General features: G+C 40.3%; 1 protein-coding gene across 1 annotated transcript in view; it reads right to left on the reverse strand.

The window, feature by feature from the left end:
- Positions 1-603: 603 nt before the first annotated feature.
- The window catches only part of CDH2 (cadherin 2), a 230,398-nt gene continuing 216,600 nt past the window's right edge, over positions 604-14,401 (reverse strand). Inside the window, exons 15-16 of the mRNA XM_060118611.1 lie at positions 11,996-12,160; positions 604-1,996 (exon numbers count right to left, since the gene is read on the reverse strand). Coding sequence (XP_059974594.1) covers positions 1,790-1,996; positions 11,996-12,160 — 372 coding nt within the window. The 3' untranslated portion in view covers positions 604-1,789. The remainder of the gene's footprint in view (positions 1,997-11,995; positions 12,161-14,401) is intronic.

Below are 14,401 nucleotides of genomic sequence, written 5' to 3' on the forward strand. Positions count from 1 at the left end.
AATGTATATGCATATCAAGTCATCACATTGTACACTTCAAATATACAAAATTTTGTCAGTTATACCTCTTTAATAAAGCTGGGGGAAAAAAAAGGTCCAGTCAGTGAACAGAAGTCAAACCAAAGTGTATTTCACTAGATACATCAAACAATGGCTTCAACAGATTGCCTGGGAATTCCTGGCATCCACTGCAGTTTCCAGGGCCAGCTCTATCCCTTTTTAGTGAGCTTTTCTTTAAATCGGTGGTCTAGTGGGAAAGGCCCGTTGGAGTCAGTTGTAACCGCAAGCACGAGCAGAAGGGCATGAAGGATGTTAAGAATGACACAACGTTCACTGAACTTAAGGATGCGATTTGTATACCACCTTCAGTGTGGTCTATTCTTGTGTCACTCGATGTTTTTCTTCTACGATGAGAAGATCCACAGTGGTTCTCTGCTGCCCACTGGACACGGCTGCCACGCTAATAAGGGTTTCAGTGGTGAACAGTGCAAGAACTAATACACGCTTTTGTACTACGGTTCTCAACGCAACTCCAGGACCTGGAGCTTTGCAACATTCAAAGCAGCTCAAGTAGAAAAGAAAAAGTTCAAACCAGTCACCAGATCCAAAATTAGCATTTTATTCAGAACGCTGGGGTCAGAGGTGTATCATTTATATTCTGGTACACAATACAGAGGCAAAGCTGTTGTCAGAAGTCTCTCCAGTTTAAAAGCTTTTTTTTTCATTTTTTTTAAAAAAAACACACACTTTAGTAGTGCCACCAGTGTCAGGCCACCCCTTTCATTTCTTATGTTTCCTTTTTTTTTTTTTTTGGTACAAATTATGTAAAACATTTGTGCTAAGAACTTTTCTCCCTCCCCAAACAAAAATGGAAATAAAAAATAAAAAAAATTAAAAAATTAAAAATTGAGTATTCTAACTACAGCTCAACAACTGAATCAAATGTCACTGTTTTGTAAATACTTTATCCATAACGAAAGATATAAACATGCAAAAAACCTGAATCCAGTCCAAATAATACATACACGTGTTCTGAAGTTTCTGCACTTCTCCATAGACTATGCCAATAAAACATTATGTACACATACCATTTTTACAGTGAAGTGGAAAAAATACAGTAAATAAAAAAGTGTACATGGATTAAGACCAAAATGTGTCTAACATTCTAGTTTATGAAAAAATTCAATTTTGCTACAAATTGGTGATATGAAAACTCCCTTTATTTGCAACCAGCTGCATAAGTTTTAAGATTTTAGTGGAAAAAAAAAAACAAACTAAAGTCTAAATCTAGAAGTAATGTACATTTTCCAATCTCATGGTCTCATCCCCCAAGATAATAAAATTGCTCCATGAGTGGTTTTGTCTCTTTAATTCCGTATTTTTAATAAAAGCAAATGCATTGTAACAAAAGCGTGTCGAAGCGTATCATGGTTTAACTTACTGCTCCCACCACAAAATATTTTGTCTTTTACTTATCGTTTCAGAAATCAGTACCATTAAAGCCTTAAACATAAAACTAATTCCAATCTGAAAAAGGTACAAAAAGGCACATAAAATCCCAGTGCTTCTGTACTGTAAAATTCAAGTGTAACTGAGCTCAGTGTCTTTCCAAACAGTATTGGATCACTGATATTCCCTCTGAGCCCAAACTGGTTTACAGCCTCTGCCAAAGCCTCCAGCAAGCACTGTGCTAGTAGACTACAAAGTTCAAGCCTAGCTTCTGAATGCTTTTTGGGAATATCAGTTGAAATTGTTTGTACTTGTCCAAAAGCGAAGTTCACCCTGAAGTTCAGTCATCACCTCCACCGTACATGTCGGCGAGTTTCTTGAAGCGGGGCCCCCAGTCGTTCAGGTAGTCATAGTCCTGGTCGCCTCCACTACTGGAGGAGTTAAGGGAGCTCAAGGACCCGGCTGTGGAACCACTGCCTTCATAGTCAAACACTAAGAGGGAGTCATATGGCGGAGCTGTGGGATCGTTGTCAGCAGCTTTAAGGCCCTGCAGTTTGGAAGACAAGAAAAGGATGAAGAGAGGGTTACAATTAGCAAATCCACAAGCAGACGTTAGTGGTCCCGTGGCATCAAACACTTGTTTTTAAGTTTCCACCTGCAGACCACCGCATGTGCAACCCAGAGAGACTGGGGTTATCACCATGTTCGAAAGTTAGACAAAAACTGTTGTCTTTCCTCTGCAAAGAAAGAACCCTAAGGAGTCTAGCTCAGTGAGGCTGAAACATACCATGGGACAGGGTTCATTGGAGAATGCGTTTGACAGGTGACAGAAATGAATGGCCAACTTCCTGAAGCTGTGAGGGGAAGATCTTAAATGAAGTCTGGTAATGCATTCCTGTAACAGTCCATCGGTCAAGACCAGTTTTGAATAATTACTGGAAGAGTAAGTTACATGAAATAATACAGAAGGCTATGAAATCATGTGGTATGTGGACCCTAATCTATGTAGGGTCAGTCAGAGGATTCTGACAACAAACTGGCTTAAAAGGAATTATAGGCAAGGCAAAAAGAGAGGGACATAGAAATGAGTGCCATATGATCCTTGCCCTCTGTAAGCTTACAGTCTAGCGTAACAGACATTATTGTAGGGTGAAATAAATGATAAATAAGTACCAAAACTATGAAGTCTAGACAAAAATCATCAGAATGCTGAAAACAAACTTCGACCGGCAATGAGAGCTACGCGTCCAAGGAGGAAGTGGCATTCTATCTGACATAAATTTGGAAGGATGTCAAAGGAAGAAGAAGACAGGCCAGATGTGATTACAATACAAGGAAAGTTATTCACTAAATCATTTATGTTCTCAACAGAACATAAAATGTGAACTTAATTGATAAATTGTGATCAGGTATTATTTTTTAAGAATGGAGTGACTTCTAGCTCCCACAGGCTTTATAAACATCATGATCCAATATCAATACATAGTATAAACATTGGGGAAGAGGATCCTGCCAATGTAAAATAATAGTATATACATGGCTCTTAAAAAGAACTAGAAAAATAAGAATCGATGAAATGCTTATCAATACATTTAACTCCTGCAAAAAGATGCTTTCTTTATACATAACTCATGTATCTGAAGCTATTGTAATTCATAATTATGCTCTACAAAACTTTAAAGATTTAATGCCACATACTATTTTTTTATACTAAAAATACTAAGTATTTTTTTCTCTAATTTTTTCCCACTTCCATTCTAGTAAGTCCAAGATATACCAATGTTAGTCTCCAAACAATCATTCTCTTTTCCCACAACTCTTAGATGTAGACATAGAAAATGGACTTGAGGACACAGGGTGGGAGGGGGAAGCTGGGACGAAGTGAGAGTAGCATCAACATATATACACTACCGAATGTAAAATAGATAGCTAGTGGGAAGCAGCTGCATAGCACAGGGAGATCAGCTCGGTGCTTTGCGATGACCGAGAGGGGTGGGATAGGGAGGGTGGGAGGGAGGCTCATGAGGGAGGGAATATAGGGACATATGTATGCATATGGCTGATTCACTTTGGTGTACAACAGAAACTAACACAGTATTGTGAAGCAATTATACTCCAGTAAAGATCTATTAAAAAAAAAATGCTGGTGGGCTTATGGTGGCTTCACTCAACCAACACGTGATGAACTGTCCATCTTTAGATCAGTCCTTCCAATCCACATGTGTTTTATGAGTACATATATGTTTTTTTAATCAGTAGAAAGGAGGAGGAAGAGGGAAAAGAGCATGAAAATTAAGGTCGGAGTCAGCACACGTAGTGGTTAAGAGCTCAGACTCTGGGGCGACGTTTTGGCTCCGCACAGCACTAGCTGTGGGACCTGGGCTAAGTTCTACCAGCTTCATTTCCTCATCTGCAACTGTAATCACAGTAATACGATCATTACGGAGACCAAATAAAATAAAGGGACCCAAGGGCTCACCACAGTGTCTGGCACTTGTTAGAGCTCAAGGAATATTAGTGAATTTTTTTTTTTTAACTTTTAAGGTTAGAGAAAAAAATTCTTGCTTTGGAATTTGAAAAAAAAGAAAAATAGATGTGAAGACATAGCATTTTACAAACAAAATGGCAGCTGCTTGACTTCAATCAAAAACCAGAAAGAAAAGTACACCCTACTGCTTCCCCATCCCAAAGTCTGTCCCACCAGCAATCCTAACCTTTAATTAAACACCATTGTTCCTCTTCTCAGGTAGACTATTTACAACCCAGACATGCCTGTGTAAAGTAAAATAAAACAAGTTTTCCTTGAACTACTTCAGTATATAAAACACAAATAATTTTAGATAGGAGTTTCTTGATCATATTTACAGAATAAGCTACAGGGCAATTCTGTTAAGATGGAGAACTGCAAACTCCCAATTTCTCAAAATCCCTAATTCCTTTTTGTGGTGGATTGTGTTACTGTCCTCAGTGATTCACCATCCTCTCCCTGTGGGTGGATCACACGCCCGCAGCACCACAAGTGCCACTCCGGAGCCAGCTGACTTCCCTAACCCACTGTCAGGCTTGGCTACCCGACTGGTGTTGGCCAATGAATGGAAGCAGCTGCGTGGAGGAGACTCAAAGAGTCTAACATGCTTCCACCAGTCCCCTCGCCTTTCCCCCTCTGCCAGGAGAAGAGCCTGCCCCAGAGGAAAGTTTTCCTTCTGCTTGGATCCTGAAATACAGAAGATATGTGAATCATGGCATCAGCACCAAACTGGAAATACGGAAAGGTGAAGACTAAGATGAACTTGAAAGGGTCAATGGCAGGGCATCATGTGTGCCTGGATTCCCTGGAGATGAAAGCCATGGCCTGTGTTTCCTGTGACTTAAAATAAATGCTAGAAGCTCCCTCGTCTTCACCGGTGTGTTAAAGGGCCCAAGACTCTTCATCAAATGTCTACGCCACCTAATTAATTTCCTTAAAACCATTAAAACACTGGTGATAATCCAGTTCCATACTCACCACCGAGGTTCTCAAAAATATTTCTTAAAAAATTTTTTTATCTCCTGCCCTGACTTTCTGGTCATTCTGATAGTTGTTGAATCTATGTTTTACTTCTTTTTTAAAAAGGGGTTAAGGCTATAAAACCCCTGAGAGGTCACTGTGCTAGCCAGAACATCAAACACTGCCTCAGGTTTTCATGATTACAAAAGAGCAAAAACCCAGTGAATTTTTCAAGAATTCTTAGGCAAGAGACATCATTCTAGGCTGAAGGTTAAGAACTTTAAGTCCCCTCCACTTGGAGAGCACTGATTTTTATCCGAGAATAAAATATGACTGTTCCGGCTGAGGCATTATATAAATTCCGGGTACTATTTTGGTAATTCTAAAAAGATCATAGTCAAGTCCTGAGAAACTGATGGTGACAGGCCAGCAACCAGGGTGAACGTACCGATAAATTTGGGAGTGGGAGGCGGGACACAGGAGCTCTGGTCCTCCCTTATGGGATTCCTTTATTTGCACGTGTGGACACCACTTCACATGATGTGTGACACACTGTTGCCAAATTTACAGACTAACTGCATGTGTTTCTCTCTCCCTACCTGGGTTTGACTGAATCTAGAAGAGGATGTGCTTGTTTCACCTTTCCTGGAGAGGCAGAGCTTGAACTCCGGATAAATCTGAACTAGTTTCCATAGTGAACTGCCTCTGTCAAATCAAAGAGCTGTGGCTCTGGCTGAATTCTTGCTGAGCTTATATTTATAGACTTCTGATCCCATGCTTTAGGGATGGAGACATGCTTTTATAGGGACTATAAAAAACCCACATTCTTGGGTGAGAAACACATGAAGGATGTAAGAGGAAAGAGGTCCTATCGATCCCTTACATTCAGTCCTCTATTGTCTCAAATCCACTGCCTTAGTTCAGGCCATCATTATATACTGCCTGGACCACAGCAAAGGCCTGACTGGTCTCTCTGTCCCCAGGACTATTCCTGCTTTTTTTTTGGGGGGGGGGCAGTGTGCAGCTTGTGGGATCTTAGTTCCCAGACTAGGGATAGAACCCAGGCCCTTGGTAGTGAAAGCACAGAGCCTTAATCACTGGACTGCCAGGGAATTCCCTATTCCTGCTTCTTACTTACAAACTACTATTGGTTCCTTTCTCAGAAGTTATTTGATTATTTGATGTCACATCCTCCCCACCCCAAGTAAAACTTTCTGATTGCTACTCCCTACAGCAGTGTTTCCAAAATAAGGGAGGAGTCCCCCTAGGTGTATGCAAGGTGATTTTTAATTGGTGCACAGGCACTTTAAAACAATTATTTTTATTAAAAAAGAAGTTACAATTGATTAAAAGTTTAATAAGTACATCATAGACGAAGTTTGCAGACATGGAAAAAACTAGGTGTTACTCAAATGCCTGATGCCTGATGTTAGGGTAGGCTATAGGATGAAGTCAAAACCCTCTGAGGAGCATTCAGTGAACCTAATCTGTTCACCCACCTTTTCTGTTGCAACTCTTCTCAATTCCAGCAACCATAACCGAATTATTCAATAAATTATTCACCAAAATCTCCAAAAACCTAAAAAAGTCATGTTCTTAGTGTACCTCCATGTTATTTATGCATTCATTTCCTGCTAGCTGAAATGGGATTCCTTTTGTTTAAAATGTCTCATCTCATTTTTTCATTTAATTTCCATCCATCCATCCATCCATCCATCCACTGTTTAAAGCCCATTAAAAAGGTCACTTCTGGGCTTCCCTGGTGGCACAGTGGTTGAGAGTCCACCTGCCGATGCAGGGGACACGGGTTCGTGCCCCGGTCTGGGAAGATCCCACGTGCCGCGGAGTGGCTGGGCCCGTGAGCCATGGCCGCTGAGCCTGCGCATCCGGAGCCTGTGCTCCGCAACGCGAGAGGCCACAACAGTGAGAGGCCCGCGTACCAAAAAAAAAAAATCACTTCTGCTGCCTGGAATTTTTCCCCTAACCATGACCGAGAGTAATTCCTGTGGTCTCTCTGGTCCTCTTTACTTTTATTGCCATGTTTTGGTTACACTAGATTGTGACATCCCTTTCTGCTGAGGTGGTGTTGTATTCAGTTCATATCTGCTATCCAAAACACTGCTTGACATCCAGTAAGTATTCTAGATGGTAGCTTTGTACTGTTGTCCTGGGCTTAATTTTTTCTCCTCAGCACCTCGTTCATGTTTATATCTATACCTTTCAGAAGAAGCTAGGATTTAGGTTTAAAATATCTGTGGACATAAAAGTATACCATGATCACATGACAGTGGAATTCTGTGACTTATCAACGCCAACATTACTATGTCTCCTTCTGGGAAATTCATTTTACTGAAAGCATTCTTTTTTTTTTTGGAAAGGAGAGGTTTCTGTTTTATTTACAGTTACAGGGCAGTAGAAAGTTTTTACTCCTGAATAGTAACTTGTAATGATAATATAATACTAATAATAATTAAGACATTTCATTACGCAACAGTCACTATACCAAGCACTTTACGTCGATTTTATTATTCATTTCTCACTGCAATCTTAATAGAAGGGTCTATTATCATCCCCATTTTATGAATAAGAAAACTAGAAATCCAAGTGGTTACATCCAAGGACCTTGACCTTGTACAAGGTAACAGAGCTGTTAAATGAGGCACCTGGATTTGAACTAAAACACCTAACTCTTGTAGGAGGGGACAAAGATATTTTTTAAAGAATATGTTAAATTTAATTAATAGGAGAAAAAAGGCAAAAATTTTCAACTTCAGGAGTTTTAAACAAAGTATTCCAGGAGCACCTTCCATACGTTTTTTAATAATATTAATCAAAAGTCGGTCCTTTAATAGAAATATGTCCTTGGTTTTTAGATTCCTGAGATAAAGACATATACAGAGTTAGTATCATTATCGGAGGTATGCTAATATCTACTGTCAGGCTGAGATTAAATGACATTGTTTCAACTTTTCGCCATCTGATGGTCTTGTTTAAAAACCTCAAAACAGAATGAAATTCTGTGTTTAAAATTCAAAAATGTGTGATTTGTTTTACCCTACCTACCATCTGGAAATGTTATCATTTTTGAGATTTATTATTTAAATAAACAAACTAGAAAAATTTCTCATGCGTTTACCTATTCCTTACACCTATAAACACACTCCACTTATAATCACCATATATTCTTCTTCCTTTGGAACATTCGGTACTATGCTAAACCAAATAAAACCTGGAGATAAAGAAATCTGTTTGTATTTTAAATGTATTTATAACATGTGCTTGAGGTCTTTCTAGGTGACTTCAACCACTTTTAAAACTTTACCTGTATTTATTTTTATCTGTCCAAGTATAGAAAGATACTGTACAAGTCTTTTTTTTTTTTTTTTTTTTTTTTTTTTTGTGGTATGTGGGCCTCTCACTGTTGTGGCCTCTCCCATTGTGGAGCACAGGCTCCGGACGCGCAGGCTCAGTGGCCATGGCTCACGGGCCTAGCTGCTCCATGGCATGTGGGATCTTCCCGGACCAGGGCACGAACCCGTGTCCCCTGCATCAGCAGGCGGACTCTCAACCACTGCGCCACCAGGGAAGCCCTGTACAAGTCTTAATGCATGTCTTAGGTGGAAGAATCTACACAGTGAGTCTGAATGTAATCTCTGATTTAGGCCTTTGAACAGTTTGATCTCTTTGGACTTTTCCACAGACCTGACCATCACATCCCTCGACCCTCTTTTCAGTTGTTTTCTGACACCTTAAACACCTTAGACTTTCTTTTTCCTGTGTCCAAAAGTAGGGCATTTCTAGGTATAGATTTTGGGTTCCCCTTTCTACTCTATATTCCTCTGCCTTACAATCACATTCAATTTCAAGGATTCAGTAGCCATTTGGGGAATCATTTCCAAATGTGATCCTTTTGTCCATTTGTGTACTCACCAAACCAGTGTGCCCCACAATGATTCCCCAGGGATACACCTCTTCCCCTGGACCACAGGAGGGCCCTGAGGGGAGGTAGAAGGGATGCTTGGGATAGGAGTCATGGAGGGATGCGAGTTCTAGGTACATTGGGATGTTGCAGGATGGCGCCCACCCATACTCTGTGTCCCTGACCCTTCTTGGTCTGGTAAAGACTTAACTAATATCTAGAAAAAGGGCAAAGGACACTCCAGGCAGGAAAAACACTGTGGGAACTGGTGCTGGCATGGAATCACAAGCCGGGAAGAAATTACAAGTAGAGATCTCTGTTGCTGGCCTGTAGGATGCAGGTAGGGGAGGGGCCTGAGATGAAGCCGGACCACCTAATAAGAACCAGATCTAATGGGTGTCCTGTGCCTGGCAAAGTAAGAGTTCAGATACTGGAATGTTTGCCTGGTACAGCGATCATGCTAGCAGCAGCGCAGGGAACTCACACAGAGAATCTATGTCTAATGTCTTATCTACATATCACTGGCACAGGATGTACACACCATAGATATTCGGTAGTTATCTGGTAAATGAATAATCCTTAACCAAACTCAAGATGATTTCCAAATGAGCCATTTCTAACAAATGCAGACAATTTTCAAATTATGCATGGGTTGTATTCTGGAAGTTAATCTGCAAGTCAGTTGTTCAGAACAAACTTCATATATGTATTCACGCATGCTTGCTACGACCTCCAGCCACTTTATAGACTGTGTACCTGGGCGCTGTTTTAGGAAAAGGCGATTCCAAATGGAAATTCCTACTGTGTACCTTTTCCTACTGTGGCATTAGAAGGGTTGGGTAACTGAACCATACTAACTAGATACTCTCCTCTCTCTACTGAAGAAAATCCAGTCATGTTAAAAAAAAAAAAAAATGAGTGAACACACCGGACACAAACACAAGGTACACACAAAACACACAACTTGGAACAGCCAATATCCTCATTTCCTGAATGTAATCAGCACCAGTGAGAGTGAAAGCCTCCAGACATGGGCCCCAGTGAATCCCAGCCAAATGCAGATGGGTGGTGCTCATGGCTGCATGCCCTACACACCTGCCACAGTCCTTGGATTCCTTGAAACAACAGAATCTAAGAGTTACACAACATAGTAGATGCTTAGGTTACACAAAGAAGAACGGGAAATAGCCCCCATTTCAGAGAGAATGGACGCACTCATAAGGAAGAAATAAATACTAACAGTGACACCCCATGGTGAGGGCTACTACCCAGGGAGAGTCTTGTAACCTTCCCAGAGGTATCAAAGGTGCTTCACAGAGAAGGGGTGCTTGAGTTGAATCTGAAGGCTAAATGAGTGTCTCACTGAAGGTCAAGAAGGAAGGGCTTTGCAAAAGTTATAGTTAAATCTGTGATGCTTTTGAGGAACTACAAATAGTTCAGGGGGCTGCAGCACAGAAAGGGAATGTGGAGGGAAGAGAGGGCAGGAATCAGATTACAAACAGCCTTAGAAATGACCCTTAGTGCTCGAATTTTATCACGAGAAAAGCAGAGTGTCCTGGATGGGATGGAAGCCCACAGAACAGTGACACTTCAGGGACTGGCAGAAACATTCAGGTAAGTATTTGCTGAATTACACCAAAGCCAGAATGCTTACTTGAAAAAAGTCCAGTGCCTACACCTACAGTCAAAGGTTCACTATATCTTGAAACCTGACAACCACAGGAATAAAATAAACAATTTCTTGTAATGATGAAAGCTAAATTAGAAGTAAAATCATCAGGCACTCTTACATATTCAAAAATATCTAGTTATATATATATATAAACATATTTTATATAATATATATATTTATTTTATATAATATATATATTATATTTATATCATATATATTCCTGCTAATTCCCCTAACCAGGCCTATATGTATATAAGTAATCTGGAAAAGTCGGGGCATATTTTTGTACATAAAGGAGTTACCAGCATCCTGTTTTTGCCTTCTATCAGCTTTTAAATCGTGTCTACTACAAATTAACCTATTACCAATTTAACAGAAGTGAACAGATAAGTTCAAAAAGTAGCATGTACTTTAGGAATAGATAGTAATGAATATTGTAAAGACAGATAAGCTAATTTTGTTTCAAAACTTTTCCTACAAACTAGAAGAGCATCTAAAAATCTAAGGTAGATTGATTATGTAGATGTAATATACAACTATTTCAAGGAAGCCCAGGAAATGAGTCTTATCTGCACGGGACTGAAGGCAATATATACAACAGATGCTTTCCACTTTGTAAGGCACTGAGACCAATTCTAATCTTGGAGATTCTGAGTGGGAGGATCTGGCCAGAGAACACGGGCCCTGACATATATATGCGATCAATATCAATATGTACCATTCTCTTATACTAACAATAAAAATTCAAAAGAAGAATTGCAGTAAAACTGTAGACATGATCAAAAGAAGCTGTATAAATCATCTGACTTCAAAACTTAAGGATTAAGTGTAGCAGAACTCTTGGTCAGTAATGAAATAAGAGAATGCTGTAATAATTTTGACAGTGGAAATCATATCTGTTATATTCAACAGAGAATTAGCCGCCTCTTACAGAAGCTCTTAAAACTCCTCAACTAGACAAGTATTTAAATCACTTACATAATATTTAATTTAGCTGCTCTTCCTGCTAATCTCATTTGATGGATCTCTTGTTGTTGGGTAGGCACTGAATTCTCACCATTTGTGGCATTCAAAGGGTACAGTGTGAGGAAAATAAAAGTGAACTCTTATTACATGTATCAGTGCTAATAAGTGAAATTAGAATTCACTATAATTCGTTAGCCTATTTATTACTTGTAATCTAGGGAAAAAATCCTTTGGAGAGAGTGTGACTAATACTGATAATATATACGGATGTCATTTACAAATGCAGAATATTAGTTGATCCGTCTCTTTTGGGCTGACCAAAGCCATCTCATCTGTTCTGTTCCTGAAGCCACATTTCCTTTTGCATAAAGATAAAGTTAGGAAAAAGAATTGTGTTTTAATGAACTACATAGCTGTATTCCCAGCAAGCTGTGGTCTCCACAGTACTAACTGTTAGCATAAAATAAACACCCTTCTAAAAAAAGTGAGTCTCTCTTTGCACCTCATTAATAAAGTCACCGATGTCCCCAGGGTGCGGGGCTGCAGATCGAACTGGGTACTGGGGCTCAGCGTGGATGGGTCTCTCATCCAACCGTCGGATTCCGACCGGCTTGATGGCATCCGGCTCCACGGTATCAGGCTGCTGGAGCTGGCTCAAATCATAGTCCTGCAAGAGACAAAACCAACACCCCATGGGAGATGGGCATTAAGATGGAAAGTTACAACCTCTGTTTTTAAACTCATACCCAGAATGCATAGAAATGAATGAAATTTAACATAATGGAAAAGTTGCCACTAGGAGCTTTTCATGTTATGATTAAATATTTCTTTCACGCAGCTCTTTCTTCTGTGTTTTTCATTTCGACAGTCTGTGCGCCATCTGCTTTCCTATGTTCCTCATCAGTTTCCAATGGGAAACAGCAGTGAGATGAGGTCCCACTACAAAGTGACTAAAAAACCGACTAGAAAATATAGTCGTACCATAGAAGTAAAAGTACTAGCTTAATGTTGATGGGGTTCAGGACAGGCTACCCCAAACTATGGCATCGTGGCGTATTAAATATCTGAAGCTCAAGCACTCTTTTTAAAAATGGCAGAAACAGGAATGTCACTGACTCTTCCCACCTCACCCTTCTTCCCTGAAACAGGTCATAACGTTCCCATGTGAAAAGCCCCCTCCTGAACCAGGAGGAGGAAAGTCCTCTTCATCATCAGAGACTAGGATTTGGGACCTAGAACTCTGCACAAACAAACCTTTCTTTAATGATAAAAGAATTACATGTTTATGATATAAAACTCAGAAAATAAAAAAAATTATAAAGAAAGCAATCTCATCTGTAATTCTGCAATGCAGCAGTCATATTTGGGTGTATTTTATTACTATAATGAAATGTTATTTTTAAAAAAAATTTTTTATTGGAGTATAGTTGATTTATAATGTTGTGTTAGTTTCCAAGTGAATCAGTTATACATATACCTATATCCACTCTTTTCTAGATTCTTTTCCCATATAGGCCATTACAGAGTATTGAGTAGAGTTCCTTGTTCTATACAGTAGGTCCTTATTAGCTATCTATTTTATTATATACAGTAGTGTGTATATGTCAATCCCAATCTCCCAATTTATCCCTCCCCCCCTTACCCCTGATAGCCATAAGTTTGTTTTCTACATCTGTAACTCTATTTCTGTTTTGTAGATAAGTTCATTTGTACCCTTATTTTATTTTATTTTATTTTATTTTATTTTATTTTATTTTATTTATTTATTTTTTTTTTTGCTGTACGCGGGCCTCTCACTGCTGTGGCCTCTCCCGTTGCGGAGCACAGGCTCCGGACACACAGGCTCCGCGGCCATGGCTCGCGGGCCCAGCCGCTCCGCGGCATGTGGGATCTTCCGGGATCGGGGCACGAACCCGTGTCCCCTGCATCGGCAGGCGGACTCTCAACCACTGCGCCACCAGGGAAGCCCTGTACCCTTTTTTTAGATTCCACATATAAATGATATCATATGATATTTGTCTTTCTCTGTCTGACTTACTTCACTCAATATGGTAATCTCTAGGTCCATCCATATTGCTGCAAATGGCATTATTTCTTTTTTTCTTTCTTTTTTTTTTATGGCAAACCTTCTTAAACTAACCCTTAACTTCCTAGTTACTTCACCATTTACTACTCTTAGCCCAAACCCTTTGTCTTGTCAATTCTTTACAAATTTACTGTTTCTTTGTCTAAAGGGTATAAACTCTTCATGCTCTGGTCACTTCTTCAGGTCTTCATTCTGTCTCTCTTTTTTTTTTTTTTTTTTTGCAGTACGCGGGCCTCTCACTGTTGTGGCCTCTCCAGTTGCGGAGCACAGGCTCCGGACGCGCAGGCTCAGTGGCCATGGCTCACGGGCCCAGCTGCTCCGCGGCATGTGGGATCTTCCCGGACCGGGGCATGAACCTGCGTCCCCTGAATCGGCAGGCAGACTCTCAACCACTGCGCCACCAGGGAAGCCCAGGTCTTCGTTCTCTTGTGAAGGCCCCCATGTACAGGTAAAAGTTCCATCAAATGTGTGTGCTCTTCTCTTGTTAATCTGTCTTTGTTGGTTTAATTTTCAGACCCAGCCAGGGACCTGAGGGTCGAGAAAACTTTTTCCTCCCCTACAATGTTATATTGCTTTCATACTAAAAAAAATTGTTGCAAGCGTATTTTCCTTTACTTAGAGGAAGGTATTAGTTCATCAAGGTTTCAAAACCACTTCACTCCTCCCTCCCTTCAGTGGTCTAGAGCAGGGGTCCCCAACCCCCAGGGCACAGACCAGGCCGCACAATAGGAGGTGGGTGGCAGGTGAGAGAGTGAAGCTTCATCTGTATTTACAGCCACTCCCCATCGCTCGCATTACCACCTGAGCTCCGCCTCCTGTCAG

The sequence above is a fragment of the Mesoplodon densirostris genome, chromosome 15 (assembly GCF_025265405.1).
Source record: "Mesoplodon densirostris isolate mMesDen1 chromosome 15, mMesDen1 primary haplotype, whole genome shotgun sequence".
Lineage (NCBI taxonomy): Eukaryota > Metazoa > Chordata > Mammalia > Artiodactyla > Ziphiidae > Mesoplodon > Mesoplodon densirostris.